Here is a 17,443-nt window from a genome sequence, read left to right as displayed (position 1 = left end):
ATAGCACTCTATCATTCTCCTTCTTGTCTCTTTTTTGTTTGGACAGTTTCAATTCCCATCATCCGTTTCTATACCCGACTTGACGTCGTTGTACCACTTCTTGCTGTCAAATCCGATACAGCATCCCTTCTTTCGCCTCCTATTCTTCTTAATAAGGCACCTGGTGTGCTCCAACTTAACCTTCGGTGCTACTACCTTGCCGCCAAGAGGATCCCTCCTTCTTTTATAATCATGTCTTCAGAAAAGGTCTACCAGTCCGTACCCTACGAGGAGGAGGAAGTCGAGAGTCTCGCCGGAAGCCTCAATACGGAGAGCACGGAAAACGTAGAGACCGGCACAACAGGAAACGAACCGGCATGGAGGCGGATGAGGCTCGGCGATGAGCACCCGTGCAAAGAAAAGGCGCGCCGGCTTCTGCGGTATTGGCCTTGGGCACTTCACGCTGTGCTTTTGACGACGTCTGTCACGCTGTTCGCTGCATCATTCTGCCTGCGCTATGGCAACACCAATAAGGACGATACCTGGGTGACGGAGAAGTACTCATCATGGTGTAAGAATCATCGCCTGGATGCATATAGCTCTTTATCTTGACTGACAGTTCGTAGCCCCTGCTGCAGGAATCATCAAGTACCACACCGAGAGGTACAACCTGACGCCCATCATGGACTGGTCACCGTTCGTTGGTGCTGGATACGAGATCGATCGCGCATGGGATCACATCACAAACAACAGTAAGAAACCTCTGCGATGATGGGCGATGGGATGTGATGAATTAACAAGGCACAGTTGGCGACCAGATGATCTCGCGTGCCGAGCTCGACAAGCTCGGTCTCGATCCCAAGTCAATCAAGACCACCAATGCCGTCACGGGCGAGGAGGGATACCGCGTTGGCCTCGAGGTGTTCCACCAGCTTCACTGCCTGAACCTGCTCCGTCAAGCTACGTATCCCGAGTACTACTCAAGGAAAGAGGTCGGCGGCGACGTGGCCGTTGAGCACAAGGACTTGAGAGGACACCTGAGTAAGTCATGACATGGATCTGAATAGTGAATCTCAGCGAGGAACAAGCCCTGCTAACCATTCTAAAGACCACTGCATCGAAGCCCTGAGGCTGAACCTGATGTGCGAAGCCGACATTGGCGTCTTCACGTTCAAGATGTACCCAGATCTCCCACTTGAGGGCCACTGGCCCGACTTCAGCACTCTACACACCTGTCGCAACTTCAACGACGTCCGCGACTGGGCGCTGACCCATTCAGTGACGTTTGAGAACGAGGAATAGGCTTTCGGCACACCCCTCCCAAGTTGAAAGGATCGAGAATGGAGTTTTGAGTTGCCCGCGGGATGGGAAGGGCGGTGTTGGGCAGGGTAAATTAGCAAGGGTATACCTTCATACATACAAAAAAGCATACCGGCGGCAATGCAGACCGCAAACGGAATATATCTTCCCCAAAGGACAAGTAAAGCCTCAACAGAGTTTCCTGTCGACGCCCCGCCTCAAATCTTGTCCAAATCTTCTCGGGGAGGATGCAGAAGGTTCTTGAGTTTGCTCTTGTTCAGAATTAAAGGTTGGGAAGAGTTTTGGGGTGCCAGACTCAATCTCCTACTAAGTTGCATTAGCTCCCGCTGTCTGGTCGAGTATATTGCAGATTTTGAGGAAGCCTCCCAACAATAAGCGCCACCTGGCAACAGTTGAACATCCGATCAGCCCTGATGGTCTAGCGGTATGATTCTCCCTTAGGGTCGTCACGACGCGCTTGGGAGAGGTCCCAGGTTCGAATCCTGGTTAGGGCCTAGTTCTTTTGCACTCTTAGGTTCTGGACACTCGTGGTGAATGCTTCGTGTGTTGCACTTTTGCCTCAGAGGATTTCATGACGACTGCAACATCCGCGGGCTAATTGTGGTGGTGGGCGCACTGACAATCTGATTACAAAACATCCCGTTATGGTTGTGAGTCAATCTACTGTAGGCGGTGCTACTCGTGATACGACTGGCTAGATTCGCGGTTTACTTTTCGACTTGTCCCTGCACCGAAGCTTCTGAGACGGCCGTAGAAGATGGATGCAAAGTCAAAAGGGCCGCGGCGCATGTCGTTGCCGGAAGTTTCTTGTCGCCCACGACTCTTGACAGGCTTGGCTAAGTGGCACGACCTCTTGGAACCGTGGAACCCGCGGTTCACTTCACGAGTTGCACAAGATAGAATAGGATCCCAGCTACCCTTGGTTGACTTGGCGGTTTGTTTCTTCTTCCGCTCCGTAGTACCAAAAACTTTGTTTTGCTAGAGTCGTGACCCCCTCATCTAGCCGCCCGTCATCTTGCCTCTCGGCATGTGTTTTCCGCGCCCGTTTGATATTGTTTGCCATGATCTAGCGAGGAAGACATCACGGAAACATTGGCCACGAGTCGATGTAAAACATTCAACATAAGCTTTCATTGGGCCTTGTGAGGCGACCGCTGTCTAGCGGGGGTATCAACAGTTTCTATATCCATACAACCAACGCGCGCGCCAAAGTCTATCCCTTTTCCGAATTACTCCAACTCTCTTCTTTCCAGGCAAACAACAGGGAGGGGGGCATTGTCTCTTATGCCTCCTCATCCTTCTTGTCCTGATCGCTCACGATGCCCATCTTCTTGTTCATGAGCTCATCGGGGTCACCGGCGCCGGCGTCCAGGACCTCGAGGTTGCCAGCGGCGTCCTTGGTGCCGGTCCTGTAGCCCGAGTGGCTGCCAAAGACGTACCAGACGTAACCGGTGAGGATGGCAGTCGTGGCGAGGAAGGCGAAGATGGTCCAGTTGCCCATGCTGTACATGGGGGAATCGGTGCTCGGGAAGAGGAAGGGGGCGGAGATACCGCCCGTGTTGGCGATGGCGATCATGCCGCCGGTTGCGAGCGCGGTGGCGGTGGAACCCTGGACGGTTGCAGTACGGTGCTGTTTTGCGTATTAGTTTACATGATCTCTCTTCTTGGTCTAGAGGTTTGAACTTACAGCAACGAAGGGGAGGACGGCGGCGTTGGTGCAAGCGATGATGCATACGGCAAAGTAGCGCACACCCCAGTGCTTGACGATAGCCAGGAGGAGGTATCCCGTCGCGACGAAGATCAAGGCACCGATGACGTGGCGAGAGCGCTCCTTGGTCTTGTCACTGTGCAGACAGTTGCCAATAATGATGAACATGGCAAAGACGTTGGGCGGGACGGTGAGCAGCTGAGCATTGTATCCCTTGAAGCCGAGCGAGGAGACGATAGTGGGCGCGAAGTAGCCGAAAGCGTTGAGGGAGTTGGTCATGAGGAAGTACATGACGGCGAAGAGCCAGAAGTAGGGGTCGATGATGGTCTTCTTGGCGACCTTGCTGTCCCAGTGCTTGTCGGACATGGATGGCGCAAAGGGGCCGAGGCGCTTGACGGCGAAGGCGCGCTCCTCGGGGGTGAGCCAGGCGGCGGTCTGGGGGTAGTCGGGGAGCATGAACCAGACCATGACGCCGACGATGACGGCGGGAATGCCCTCGAGGATGAAGAGCCACTGCCATCCCGTGAGACCGCCCTTGCGGTTGAGAAAGGAGATGCCGGTTGCCAAAAGACCGCCAAAGGCGCCGGCGACGGCGACGGAGGAGGCGAAGATGGCCATGCGGGTGGCGCGCTCTTCGGGTTTGTACCAGAAGCAGAGGTACATCATGATACCCGGGAAGAAGCCGGCCTCGGCGAGTCCGAGCATGATGCGGACGGCGAGGAGGCCGCCGTAGGTTGTGCAGGCGGCGGTGCAGATCGTGACGATGCCCCAGGAGACCATGATGCGGGAGATCCACTTGGAGGGGGAGAAATACTTGAGCATGATGTTGGAGGGGAACTCCATGAGGACGTAGGGGACGAAGAAGAGGGCGACGGCGACGTTGTAGCGCTGGCCGGTGAGGTCGAGCATGGTGACGATGTTGTCTTCGGGCTTGTCGTTGTTGAGGGTGCGAGCGTTGCCGAGGTTGACTCTGTCGAGGTAGTCTATTTTATTCGTGTTAGTGGATGAAGGCTTCCTCCTCATCGACGTCGAAGCAAAACGTACTCAGGAGGTAGGTGATGCAGATCCAGGGAAGGATTCTGAGATCCTGCTTGCGGACGATGCGGCGCTCCATCTCCTTGTCGGCGAGGTCGACAGTCTCGAGGCCGGGCACGTCCAGGGACGGCGCCGGGGCGAACATGGCCTTCCAGTCAGGCATCGTTGCGGTTCTGGATGAAACTGTGGATTTTCGGTGAGGCCTCGGTGAAGGGTGGTCGATCGCGGGATGGGCTGAACTCTAGATTCAACGACCGTTTGAGACACCGTTTGGGTGGATTGCCCAGTGAAAGCCGGCTTTGGTCAGCGGCGAGGTGAAGGGTTGACGAAGTTGCTGATGGACTTGTGGTTCGGGCAGCCTCTTGAGACTCTTTTGAACGAGGAGGGAAGTCGAGTTGTTATAAGTCGATGCTCAACTCCCCTGCGTTCTACGGAGTAGTGTCTGCTGCATTTGGGTTCCGCCCACATGGTTCGATCCATCCCGACTTCGACCCGTGGAATCCCCATATAATTCACTACGACCCCGCGACAATCTGGTTTTAGAAACGGTATTCCTACAACTAAAATGTTGCCTTATCTCTATCAAAGACCCAATTGAGGGCTGTGATAGGGTGGGCGTGGTGGCGTGGGAATTGTCCCGACTGTTCGGGGTCTCCAGTCTTAGTGTCGAGTCGTCGACCACACCCCCCAAAACTAAAGCGTCTGCGAAAGACTGAAGTCAAATTCAATATGTAAATGCCGGCGGGGGAGATAACGTGTCATCCAATCAGAAGAGCGGAATCACTATAGATAACGACCAAGAAAAAAGTTCTGGCCTGTGTCAGTGTCACTCCTCCGTCTTGGGCTCTCTCGTCCGCTCCGGGGGGAACCCCGGACTCGGAAGCTAGCACCGCGTGAACCATTTCCCAGAACACGACTAGATTCCTGCAAGCCTGCGAGGAATCCATACTAGTTCGGGTTCAGTTGGGCAATGTTCGGCGTACTGCCGTGCGTCCGGTTCTCGGGGTGGCTTGCAAAAATTTTCGAGCTGCAGAAACACCACAAAGAACAAGGTGATTAGACAAGGCTTAGTTTGAGCGAGGAACAGAGAGAGAGAGAGAGAGAGACTGTGAAAGCGAGAGAGTAAGACAACACATGCCAGCTGAGGACAGCTTGGGAACTAGAAGCCAGTCACAAATTACCGCATTTCCGGGTACGGGCAGTAGCAAATGCAGAGAACACGAGGTCTACGTACGCTTGTTAGCCTGTAATTGGGGGCGAAGATTCAAGATGGTATTGAACCCCGTTCCTCGGATTGTCTGTCAGCCTGTCGCTTGCCAAGACTGCAGATGCAAAGACATGAGGATATTATTCAAGAGTTCTCCGTGGGTCTCCGAAAGGGGGGCGCGGCTTCACGCTTCAACGCTTCTAGGGGCGGCGGCGGCAGCGGGCTCGTGCATGATGGCAAGCCCACCCCCGACTGTAATAACGATTTTGTTCTCCATTCTCCCATTCCTATCGCCGGGGACCCGAATCAGACCTAACAGCTGAGGGTTATTCCTTGTATGATTTGATCTTTGCGTCTCCTTTTTCGAGCTGTGCCTCTCGGATACTCTCCTTTTTCGGGGGGACTCTCACTCAATCTTGAAATGAAGGGATACAAAAGGCATACCCAAAAACCTGTTCGTCTCATCTCGCTGACGTCGGGGATCTGACTCGTGTATCTACGCTGCCGCGTCGCCGCACAATGTTGGAGGCGTTGCTGCTGATAACGGTTTCTAGGAGTCGAAGTCGAGAAAACGCCACGGCCGACGGCAACTCCAAGCGGTTCTTGATCCAAGACGCCTCGTGTGTGTCTGTCGTTGTCGGTGTAACTGAGTGCGTGGGATTACACGAAGCGATTTGATCAATATGGGCCCATCCACGCATCCTTCAGTGTCTGTGACCAGGGAAGAGGTCCCAAAACTCCATTCTTCGGCAGTGGCCCGGGGAAGGGTGACGTTCACCTCGCCTTTAGTAGCGCGTAGTAAGTCTGATGTCGTATGGGAATGGTTGCAGAATGTCGCGATAGGCAACACGCCAGAGCTATCTACGAATAGGCTTGTGTTTGATGTTATCCGCCCGCCGGCACCTAAAGACTAGATCTATCTGACCTGTCTGGCATCTACAGTGACAGTGACAGGCTGACAGCAATAGATCAGCTCCATGCCAAGGCTAGGCGCATATGTTCGCAGCTCGTCTAAACCGACAAACGCGGGATGTGGCACGGTGTCTCCGCTAGCTCTCACTTAGTGCGCGGCATGTCTATGGTCTTGATCTTCAACTCCGGGAACCGGAATGACGATAGTGTTCCATGGCCCGAAGATGGTGTTCTGCGAGTGTATGGCAGTGTAGTGTGCGTATGCGGGCGGCCGGGAGAAGCGTCAACTCTATGGCTATTTAGTGCTGGCCGCCTGCGCGCGCCGGCGGGCTGTCTCTAAGGGGCTGCAAGGCCTGGACCCGCTGCCCGGCGGGCATCTGTGGGTACGCCCCGAGCCGATCGGCAAGGGCGTGCGGTTGTTAGGGAGTTGAGGCTTGCAGCTGGACCGTTCGAGCCGTAACATCGGAGTCTCACACTCCAATATCTTTGCAACATTCACACGTGGAGGTTGGCAACTCCTTCGTTCTGATTAGAGCAGTTTCCCGAGCTTCGGGACTCTTGTTGCAACCTGGCCAAAAAAAGCTTCAACTATCCGTAAACGAGGTGCCCAACTATTGATTCGCCTTCTCTCCGAAATCATCCGAGTTTTCGAAGAATTTGATGGATCGAAAGTCTCGATGTCCAAGTCCGAAACCGATCAAGGCATTGTAATTCTCTTCAAAGCTGAATCGTCTTGGCTTATTTTGGCAGTGTCTTTTGAAGAGAAAGTCAACCGTTTGTAGAGGGATCAGCGGACATCTGCCAGCATGACCTGGTGAATCTCCCTTTCCCCTCAATCACAACGGCATTCCTTTTCTTGTTACTCCTCCCTCGACGATTTACCTGCCGTCGTCTTTTACAAATCTCCATAAAATCGAAACATGGAATTGGAACGACTGAAGGCATCAGCTTCACCTTTTGAGAGCGAACTTTTCCTTTGTTACTCCTGGGAGTCTTCTTTACCAAAGCAAACTCGAGCATCAAGTGATGCCAATCAGGTTTTCAAACCAGCATTTCGGCAATCATAAGGTATCTTGAACGCGCATAGCGTTTGATATTTACTGAATACCGATTGGAAACTCAGTAGCTAAAGCCACGGCGCATCGGTTCTGACTTGGAAAGCGTGCGTATGTGGCAAGGTTTCAATGAGAAGAAGCCCAGGCCAAGTCTTCGTCGCGGCGCGGATACACGTTGCCAGGCTCATCTTACAATCTGGATTAGACGTATTCAACCGACACTAGGTCTATGATTTGATGTAAGCCAAGCATTCTTTGCCATATTTCAGCGGTTGTAGACCTAACTATTATTTAGAGCAGCTTGCACCAGACCGAGACACTATCGGAACCGACTTCTCCTCTATCAACGAACATCATCAACCGCCTCAGCTTCAAGCCACCTTGTCTGAGAGTTATGAATAGTCCGGAGACACTAGACAAGAGTTAGGGGCCATCTCTCCTAGAGCAAGTCCGAGTCGTATAGTCTTGCCGTGACCTCAGTCAAGTTGAATGGGAGAAGAGTGAGGCCATTCGCGGCTTCGTTGCCAAATCTCTCTTCGATGCATGGTCACAACCATGTGCGACAACCCCAACCCAATGGGCCAGGGTTGTTGGCAATGTGGCTGTCGTGGCGCTCCGCCCCAGGCTGGCGTTATCTCGATGCTTCCAATCAACCTTAGCTTCATGCATGAACCATCACGTATCACAAGGATCAACTTTAATTCTGCAGTCCAGCGTAGCGAGCTGAAGGTTAGCCGCATGGGTTGACCCCGCGCGTGAATGAGTATGGGCGTCACCCGCAATATGCTGGCAGTCCCATCCCCAAAGGCAATGACAAGTGTTCAATCGTCTGTCGTACAGCTCTACACTATCAGCATAGCTGCGCAGGATGTTATGTCAAATTTGCGTTGGGGCATTCCAACACCGGAAGGGTTGGGTTCGCGACGACGACGAGGGGTCCGAGCCCACCGTTCTACTTGCTCATCACGAATCGGTCGCCAGTCTTCAAGCATCAGCTCTCGACGCTTGCGAGATATGTCGTCCCTTCTGGCTCCAGATCAGCGAGGATGATCAAACTAGACTGAGAGAGTTCGATGCCGTGTGGGCTTCACGCCCGGGTGCTGGCGGTGCAAAGTTCAGAACACCTGGGCAAAAGTTGGATGAGTTTGACGGTTTAGTGACCATGGGCGTCGTAATACTTCTCGAAGAACCTAGTCTGAAAGCAATTGGATCCAACTTGATGGTCTCCATTTCATTTGAGTCGGGATTTACGGACGAAATTCACTTTGATCACAAGAACATCTCCGGCACATACGTGGTACAGAGAGGTGGTTGTGAGTACCTTTACCGTGTTAATAAGCCATCGCCTTTTTCTAACAGGATCGGGTACCAGACAAGGACGCTGGAAAGATGATACCGTTCTCTAGCAACAGCACGAACTCTGAGGAAGCGTGGTCTAAAGCAACTTCATGGATGCAAGCTTGCCTGTCTACTCACACGGCTTGCAACATTGAATTGAAAGCGGAGCCGTGGTATCCCACACGGCTGCTCGACCTTAATGCTGGTTGCGAAAGCATAGATATCGTCCGTCTGGTGATCACGGCTGAACATCCGCCTTCGCACAATAATCGGTACGCAACCTTGAGCCATTGCTGGGGTTCTGCTCAATTTCTGCAACTGAAAAAGGCCACGTGCGAGGATTTTCAAAGAGGCATCGAGCTCTCCAGACTACCCAAAACTTTCCGTGAAGCCATCAAAGTCACTCGACGATTGGGCCTGCGGTACATCTGGATCGACTCGCTATGCATATTCCAAGATCGAGACGATCTGTCTGACTGGCTTGTCGAAGCAGGTTTGATGCATAAAGTCTACTTGAATTCTTTCTGCAACATATCTGCAGCAGGGGCGTGCGACAGTTCCAAGGGCCTTTTCTTCGAGCGGGATCCGAGAGTGAGCCTGACTGCCGATATGTGCCTCAACGCGGAGGGATTTGGACTGGGAACGGAGTACATCGACTGCAGCATCGTCGACTTGTCATTCTGGGACCATGGTGTTGGCCAATGTCATCTCAACAAGCGCGGTTGGGTTCTTCAGGAGCGTCTGCTTTCCCCACGTGTGCTCCATTTCGGCTCCGATCAACTCTTCTGGGAGTGTAGAGAGCAAGCGGCGGCCGAGTGTTACCCAGAGAGGATGCCAGAAATATTGGAAAACGGCGTCCCGGTGAAGTTCAAGAGGCTCAGCAAAGTTGTTTACGGCCCCGATGCGATGTCGCAGGAGAGAGAGCCTGACGACCCCACCTTCTATTACCGAATTTGGGATCGAATCGCGAAAGCTTATGGTAGCACTCGTTTGACTGTGGCCTCTGACAAGTTGCTGGCTCTATCCGGGATAGCGCAACACTTCGAGACTCTCATTGACGATACCTATGTCGTTGGGATGTGGCGGAAGCATCTGGCTCGCAATCTGCTCTGGCACGTTGATAAAGAGACTCAGATTGACGGCTCCCCATCAGTCCGGCCCGAGGTGTATAGGGCCCCATCATTCTCTTGGGCCTCGGTCGACGGTAAAATCGCGATGGGCCCCCTAGACCAATCGAAACTACTCATTGATGTTGAAGATGTCCAGATTGAGCACGTATCAGAAAACATCTCGGGTTTAGTGAAAGGGGGCTATCTTGACCTTAGATGCTGCGTGCTGCCTTTCGAAATGGTCATGAAAACCATCGGCCAACATCAGTTTCTTTATCTGAAAGTCAACGGCGCTATCGTGATGGCTTCTAGCAAAGACGAAAGTAATGTTGGCCCTCTAATACACATGGATGTCGGCCAGAAATGCTTCGACCATGAGAACACCACAGGATCGCTGTATTACGTTGTTGCACAAGATCAGGAGAAGCTCGACGGCTTTGTCAGGTGTCTACTACTGATGGCAGTAGACGAGGAGAGGAAAACTTTCAAGAGGATTGGGCTTGCAGTGACCAATGAGGCAGAAGAGATAGAGATGCTGCAAAATGCGGCACGCTTCGCCGGTGAAACCCCGTCGACTTACAGCGATCTTTATGGAACTAGAATCATACGAATCATATGAATGCTAGAGCAAGCTAGATCCATTTCTGATGGGCAGATGAGAAGCGAACGCAAGGCATGAGCCGACACACGAGCCGAACTTTCACGAAACCAAACCACGGTCTTAGACAACTTCAAGCTGCAGGAAATCCATCATTATCAAGCAGCTTCATCGCCTTGTGCCGGGACCACATGCCAGGTATTCTCCGTGAAGATTAGTGAGCCATCTTGCTGTAGGGCGTACGGGTCCATGTAGATATCGAAGTCAATGTCCGAGGTAGTGAGGTTGAAGACGCGAATAAGCACATAGGCTGTGCAAGATCCTCTTGAGGACCTTGACGCATCTGTACACTCCTTCATCTCGGAAAGTAGAATGTTGGTCAGACAAGTTACGCAATACGCTTGTGATGAAAAGGTCCAGAGTCCTACCCTATTGTACTGATGCTTTCTCACGAAGAACGGCCTTGTAGCATCCCCGGGTGTTGTCTTGACTTCGATCAAGTATTGCGGCTTCTTGCTGATCCAACGAGTTCCTTCCAAATATCCCTTGTCGATAAGAATCCGGGTCAGAACTCCAGACTTGTCGTCGTAGACGGTGTCGGCAGTCTCTTTCCCTTCCCAGGGAGTCACGTAGGGATATTCGGGATGGGCTGCTACATGTTTTCGCATCGTGCTTCGCCAATCGCCCATGCCAAATACCGGAAGTGAGGGATTGAGATGCGAGAGCAGCTCATAAACTTGAACCCGATTAGCGAAGCGTCTTAAGAAGTCATCGAGACCGTTTCAATGGAAGTGATCATGTCCCATGTTCCCTGTACTCACAAAGAGCTCGCCAGCAGTCCCGATTTTCTCGTCACTTCCTGGAGGCAGCCGCGAATTTGAAGCATGGGTCGAGATACATTCTCCTGACTGCCTTAGTCTTGAAGACCTAAACTCGGGAAACGGTCTACTTCGCGCTGCGAAGATGACATTGTTGAGTATCCTCAAAATACTCTGCATTGAACGCGTTGTATATGGGCGGGGTCGTAGCAGCGGGGGCCGTCGGTGTTTGCCCAAAATGGAAGATCTGTGATACTGGGGGTGCGGCAGCTGTGCCGACAGCTGAATCCGGCTGCAAGGGATAACTTCTGTTGCTGTCAGGTGAAGTGGTAGTACTTGTCTGCTGCGTAAACGTAGGACGCGTAACAGGAGGTCCGGAAATAGAACGAGAACCTGTTAAAGGGAAAGGCCTTAGGGGCATCTCTACCGCAAACCCTTCGGGTTGAGGGGCTTCAGCAGGTGGCGGAGAAGCATCGACAACCCCTCTGAACTCCTGGTCTTGATCATCTTCGATAGCTCCCACGTCGATGATGCCTTCTGCTTCTAGGATCCGAGACACGCTTTGGATCGGTGCATTGAGAGCTGAGCTCATTGCACTGAAGGCTCGGTGCGGTATCCCACCGCAGATTTGTGTTTCCGGTTCTGTCATCACCCACTCTAGAAGTCGTCTTGGAAGACTCGAGTGATAACAGAAGTCCTGCCTTTCTGTGTTCAAGGGGATGTATATCCGCAATCGACCAGCCGTGTCTCGGATGTGAAACTCGCTTGATGACTTAACGTGGATGTGTACTTTCCCATCCTGGGCAAGGTGCACCTCAGATGAGATTCCATGCGTTTCATACACTTCGGTGGCACGGAGTGCGTGATACAGATCATGAGTGTTGTCCACACGGGGACTGTTGAAGTGAGATGCAACCCTAGTGTTGAGATCAGATTAGTAAGACTATTGGGAACTACCAGACCTTAATGGAGCACAGCTGGAATAGCCAGTACTTACCTGTAGATTCCACTTGCTCTTCTCCTGATACTCTATCCGGACGTTGCACTCTAATTTGGGAATCGCTTGCAACAGTTGAGATCTCCTTCACGGAAGAGGAGAGGTACCGAGAGTCTAAGCCCAACCACGAAAACAAGTTGCCGAACCTATGAAATTCATCTAGAGAAAAGTTCAGAACCCTTACTTTGGAAGCAAACATCTCGGCTAAGGGCTTACGGTCCCTGATGACGAATTCTGTGCGAGAAGTGTCGAGACTAACCTGCCCAGTTGGATGTTCGACGGGAAATATGGCACTGTCCGGCAATTGCTCTGGGTCAGGATACGATGTTGCACTGTGAAGGAGGGTGTTTACCAACCAGATAGTCTCTTTAATTTCGGCGACGGTAACTGTTGGCTGTTCATTTGCCTTGTTAAGAAGCTCATCGCACGCGATAGCAAGAGTGAGTCTTTGTACTCCGAGCGTTTCGACGAAGAAGTCTTCCAAATCTTCGTAGATAGAGCTGAGAGTCGTTCGTCCCTGTATCTTAGCCCCGCTTGACCATAGACACTCGGCTGTTGTACGCCATCCAGATGTTTTGCCATTTGGAACAAAGATGAGAGGCATCGTACTAAAATGGGCCCTGGGATCGAGCACGTCAGCTACAGCTTCGCTGTGAAGGGGCTCCAGAAATACCTGACGTCCTTCAATTGACCTTCCGCCATGTCGCCGTCCTTGAGAAAGCCGTAAACTTCAACAACCCGATCGAAAACATCGCAGTTGACGTCTTTCGTGTGCCTCAGCTCCTGTATGCAGCAGTTCTGGTCGCAATTTCCTATTCCTAAGGTCTTGCTCATAAACCTTCTCAAAGAATCCACCCGACCTGCAGAAAAACTTTCTATGACTTGCCCCTCAAGGGCAGAGTAAGCGTACGGAACACCTGGCGCTTGCCAGACACAAGCATCTGGCCTTTTCCAGAGCATTGGGCCGTTTTCAGCTGCAGCGATCCCAAGAGCAGCCCTCCTTCGGTCTCCCTGGTTATTGTAAATAGGAACTAAAATACAGTTTATCTGACGGCAGAAGTCTCTGTGTCTTCTCAGTTATTTGTTCCTTCGCAAACGCTTTGAATATGGGGTGTAAGTATCTTACTTTACAACTGTGGCAACTTGGTCTTTGGATGCCGATTACTCTAATCGAAGCTGTATCATCTCATAGAGACTTAAAGTCTTGCCGTAAACATCTTGTTGTGGCCGAACTTCAACGAGTCGTTGAAAAATTGAGAGGTAGAAATCCACGTCATCCCGAGCTCGTACGCCAAGGTCATCGACCAAGAAACCCCATTTCGATTGGTAGGAAGCAGATTGAGTAGCTTCGCCGAGTTAAATGAAGCTGATTGTTGAATATTCTCCAAGATATGAAGAACAAGTAGCCGTGAGCTCTGGCAGCGGCAAGGTTGTCTCTTCAAGTGGGTAGTCCTCGCCATCAAGGCAAGTGATGTCGAGGGTTCTAAGGCTGCGAAGGAACTCCGAGCTGCTAGGGTCGTCTTTATTCAGCAGTGTCCAGTGATGCTGAAGCGCACCAATAAAACATTCGGAACCATAAGTGCGAACCAAGTCGAGCTTGGGAGAAAGGCTTCCTGGAGATGTTGGAGAGGTCAATCTCAAACGACGGCGTACTCACAGGAAATGCTCAAGCCAACCAGACCAAGATTGTTCCGCGCCAATTGGTGTCTCTGGGGAGCAATCAAAGTAACGTCTGTGCAAAAATGGCACAATGACTTCCTCTATCAGGTTCGAGATCGGCTGTAAAAGCTGTTGCGGCTCATGGCAGAAGGTTGTTGGGATGTAAATGTCCTGGAGATGTGGTCGCTGAAGCTCCATCGTGTGATAGAAGACAAAGAGCTCTGAAAAAGGAGTCAGGGTTTCCTTGTAACATGATACTGTCTCTTGAGAGTCTCGCCGGGAGAGGACCCGTGCTCCGGTTGCCATACCCTTTCTATAAGGGTACTCGAATTCGAACCGGAGAAGGAGTACTCCACTCGCGTTGTCTCCTCGTCATCGTCGTCGTGAAACTGGATCTCGATGCGTCGCAGATTCCTCAGAAAAAACAGGACTGTGATTGGAAGGTTTGCAAACTCCCAGTCAATCTCCTCTCTCTGCCTCGTCGCTTTTAATAGAGAGGTGTCGTTGTTTTCATCGTACTGATGAAGATGAAGTGTGATGTAACTCGGGGCTTGTTCACCCTGCGGAACGAAGTCTGGTTCCCAAACAAGGTCACCATCCCAAGGCCACTATCACCCTTGGGGTGGGTGAAGCTGAAGGAAAGCTCCTTCGACAGGATATTGACTTTGTAAGCGGCCATAAAGACGTATTTGAAGCCGATGCCTTTTTCCCCAATGTATCCAGAATTGCGGTTCTTTGAGCTCTGACCGATCGCGCATATGGCTTTGAGATCGCGGTGTGTGAAGCCATCCTCGTTACACTCAATCCTGATTCGGTCTTGGTACACGCTGAACACTACATAAGGATCAACACCACGGTTCTTTACTGCAACAAATCTGTTATCGTCGGCGTTTTGGAGAAGTTCGAACAGGAAGCGGGCATGACTGGTGTGGAGGTTCCTTGCCAAGCTTGCGTCATAGTTAGCAGTCGCCGAAGCCATGATTGGAGAAGGCTGATTGACGAGCGGTAGGTTGGTGACTAGTAGGCCCTGGCTTCGTTGCCATATTGTACATGAGAGGTCGCTTTCACGAATGAAGTCGCAGGGTCTCAATCGTTGTTGTTGGAAAGAATGAAGGGTTTCCGCTTGTATCATTCTAAAGAAAGGTAATCTAGGCATGAAAAGTAAACGACGGATCGAGAGATGCTTGGTAAGTGAATCTTTCCCCCGCCAAGATTTCGTGCCGCGGACTCGATGCCACAAGTTCATCTGGACCAACCAGGATCAACACCAAAAAAACAATACTGACATAAACCCAGTAAATCGCATACGACCAAAGTGCGGCTGATTTATTTTTACCACTGCGGCAACGTGCTTATCGAAAGAGATCGAGTGATTCGGCAGACTTGCTCGATAATTGCCGAGTCGGGCCACAACATACGTCCACAGGCGCGGTCAAGACGGGTGTCCGGACTTGGCCCAAGTACAAGTCCACAATTGAGTAACATTTCACTCATCATATCACTATCGATGATAATCACTTTTGGACCGAACGTTGTGCTTTGAGCGTACTTCCATATTGATGAATTTCACGAACATCGATACTCGCCTAGAAGGAAAATGCATAAATACCGAGGATGACGAATGCAATTCGGTTCTTTTTATTTACTCGCTGTCACCGACTGCGAAGTATATACAGGATATATGAATACATGAAATAAAGTAGCTGCACTCCAGGGGAGTCCTGAAGATTCTGAAAGAGGAAGCCGTGCCGACCAAGGCCGGGCAGAGAGTAGGCCACCAAGAGTTGCCTCTAAAGCCGAAGACCCACTAGCTTTGCAGCAAGTTCCCAGTAGAGATGTGTCCTACAGCCTGAATAGACAGCACCATCGCTTAGCAGTCTGCCTTGGATCCAACATCGGACGAAGCGGAGCTGCCTCCAGCGACGGTGACGGACTTATCGCCAGAAGATCCGTTGGCGCTGCCGCGGATGGTGCCGCCGGGGATGACATCGGGGCCAGGGATGGTGTTGTAGGAGGTCGAGCTGCCCCAAAGACTGAAGTTCACGGCCGCGTCCGCTTGCTTGTAGACACCGGGAATCTTAACACCAGTACCAGGCATGGTGGTAGCAGTGTTTCCAATGACCTCGAGCTGGGCGCAGGCGTAGTAGAACTCAGCCTCGCCGTTGTGGGCGCCGTGAAGACCGATGTGCTCGCCACGGACGAGGTACTGGCCGTTGGGAATAGTCGAGGGAACCGTGAAGTGAACATTGTCCTCGCCGTAGCTGCACCAGGCGGCAGTGCGGAGAGACTCGGCGTTGCCGGCCTTGCAAAGCAGTGACTGAGAGACCTTGTACCAGGTGCCGGTGCCCTTGTCGGATGCGGCGTTGCCGACCGGACTCATGTAGACCTGAGTGGGGCCGGGGTGAAGCATACCGGTGCCACCAAAGGCCTGCTTAAGGCCAACCTTGTCGCCGGCCTTGACGGTGAAGACCTTTGCAGCTGGAGTGGAGCCCTTGTTGCATGAGAAGTCGGCGTCAGTCGGTGGGATGGAACCAGAGGGGACATTTTTGAATTTGGTGGGCATGTAGCTGTTTTGGTGCTTCCGGATGTAGGTGTTGTCACCACCCTGTTGAGCACCGTTGACGAGGAGCTTGTCGAAGGTGTAGTGAGCAGAGGCCGAGGAAACCAGGCCGAGGACGACAGAGAGAACGACAGTGGCCTTCATATTTGCGATTGGAGACACGTAGAAAAGAATGAAGTGACTTCAAGTCAGGTAAAGAGTGAATGATAATGAGCGAAGAAGAAGAACGATAGAACAAATCACAATGGTGCGTTGAGCTGAACTTAGAAGCCTGTATATGAGGCCAATGTCTGCCTTATATAAAGTCCAGTGGAAGCGTTTAATCTTAACACACATATACCAGTCAGTCACGTTTTGGTTCACGAACCTGAACCTAGACATGCTTGTGGAGCTTACTAAAGGGATGTGTGTGCCCATTCCGAGCCAAGAGTTCGGTCTAGATTACCAACAGAAAGCGACAAACGCCAGAGCTAGGATACAATCCCTGCTTTGGACAGAAACCCCAGTAAAATCCTCCGAACACGCTACTGTAAGCATAAACGACCTGCTCGGGATTGATTTTGTGGAGAAACGGAGGGAAGCCCCTGAATATGTGGTCTTCGACATGGGCTGGCTTTAAATGCATGCGTCCAACACTAGAGAATGTGACTTGTAATGGACGTGGCATTTCTCCAGTTACCTCATCAGTACACTCATACGAATGATTGAAGTAAGAAAGTCTCCAGAAGGATCTGTGACTTTCTTAGGGCAATATGACAGTCAACACCTTCACACCTAGGAATGTAGGATTATCAAGTTGTATTAGAAGGAGTTCCATCACGGATCCGATGCGACACTGGCGCTAGTAATTAGCTCTATGACTTTATGATTTAGAGATATAATAACTGAGGGTACATTTCTAGGAAACCCCACGTTAGCAGTGCAAAAAGGACTAAATTTAGGTGTAAGACGATAGCCAAGGCCCCGATACAGGTCCTGCAGGCACAGAGACGGTATGACTGAGTACTAGGCAAGGAGTACCAACGAGCCTGAGAGGACTCATGGAGCCCACTGCTCATCTGGGAAAGAGGCATAGGCGAGCTTCTTAGCGCCACCTCCCGAAATCGACGACCACCCATGTCTTGATGTTGTGCTTCTCATCCGTGCGG

General features: G+C 51.6%; 6 protein-coding genes and 1 non-coding gene across 7 annotated transcripts; 3 read left to right on the top strand and 4 right to left on the bottom strand.

Annotated features, from left to right (window-relative positions):
• Positions 1-231: 231 nt before the first annotated feature.
• On the top strand, positions 232-1,281 carry BDP55DRAFT_639081 (uncharacterized protein; the record flags this gene model as incomplete). Its single annotated transcript, XM_060573196.1, has 4 exons — positions 232-550; positions 606-731; positions 787-1,020; positions 1,088-1,281. 4 exons carry the CDS (start codon positions 232-234, stop codon positions 1,279-1,281), a joined length of 873 nt encoding a protein of 290 aa, XP_060421845.1.
• Positions 1,282-1,706: 425 nt separating this feature from the next.
• BDP55DRAFT_t332 lies at positions 1,707-1,793 on the top strand. Its single transcript has one exon. It is a non-coding gene; the product is annotated as a tRNA-Pro (tRNA).
• A 788-nt stretch (positions 1,794-2,581) lies between these two features.
• On the bottom strand, positions 2,582-4,205 carry BDP55DRAFT_735228 (major facilitator superfamily transporter; the record flags this gene model as incomplete). Its single annotated transcript, XM_060580294.1, has 3 exons — positions 2,582-2,929; positions 2,987-3,990; positions 4,052-4,205. The coding sequence occupies 3 exons, from the start codon at positions 4,203-4,205 to the stop codon at positions 2,582-2,584; spliced, it is 1,506 nt and encodes a 501-aa protein (XP_060421844.1).
• A 3,879-nt stretch (positions 4,206-8,084) lies between these two features.
• On the top strand, positions 8,085-10,282 carry BDP55DRAFT_735227 (heterokaryon incompatibility protein; the record flags this gene model as incomplete). Its single annotated transcript, XM_060580293.1, has 2 exons — positions 8,085-8,529; positions 8,589-10,282. 2 exons carry the CDS (start codon positions 8,085-8,087, stop codon positions 10,280-10,282), a joined length of 2,139 nt encoding a protein of 712 aa, XP_060421843.1.
• Positions 10,283-10,419: 137 nt separating this feature from the next.
• On the bottom strand, positions 10,420-11,031 carry BDP55DRAFT_568094 (uncharacterized protein; the record flags this gene model as incomplete). Its single annotated transcript, XM_060570644.1, has 2 exons — positions 10,420-10,620; positions 10,690-11,031. Coding segments are annotated over 2 exons (543 nt in total), but the record flags the coding sequence as incomplete, so codon positions are not given.
• A 175-nt stretch (positions 11,032-11,206) lies between these two features.
• Positions 11,207-14,803, bottom strand: BDP55DRAFT_721711 (uncharacterized protein; the record flags this gene model as incomplete). The annotated part of the gene is made up of 7 exons (XM_060578526.1): positions 14,331-14,803; positions 14,044-14,295; positions 13,734-13,906; positions 13,477-13,685; positions 12,750-13,107; positions 12,037-12,696; positions 11,207-11,996 (listed from the first exon to the last, which is right to left on the bottom strand). The coding sequence occupies exons 1-7, from the start codon at positions 14,712-14,714 to the stop codon at positions 11,207-11,209; spliced, it is 2,826 nt and encodes a 941-aa protein (XP_060421841.1). The 5' UTR covers positions 14,715-14,803.
• An 802-nt stretch (positions 14,804-15,605) lies between these two features.
• BDP55DRAFT_568074 (fungal cellulose binding domain-containing protein) lies at positions 15,606-16,439 on the bottom strand (the record flags this gene model as incomplete). Its single annotated transcript, XM_060570641.1, has 1 exon — positions 15,606-16,439. One exon carries the CDS (start codon positions 16,437-16,439, stop codon positions 15,606-15,608), a length of 834 nt encoding a protein of 277 aa, XP_060421840.1.
• Between the last annotated feature and the right edge of the window lie 1,004 nt (positions 16,440-17,443).

The sequence above is a fragment of the Colletotrichum godetiae genome (assembly GCF_030913485.1).
Source record: "Colletotrichum godetiae strain CBS 193.32 chromosome Unknown BDP55scaffold_106, whole genome shotgun sequence".
In the NCBI taxonomy this organism is placed as follows: domain Eukaryota; kingdom Fungi; phylum Ascomycota; class Sordariomycetes; order Glomerellales; family Glomerellaceae; genus Colletotrichum; species Colletotrichum godetiae.
The sequence above is the reverse complement of the archived record's forward strand: the minus strand, read 5'-3'. Positions and strand labels throughout refer to the sequence as shown.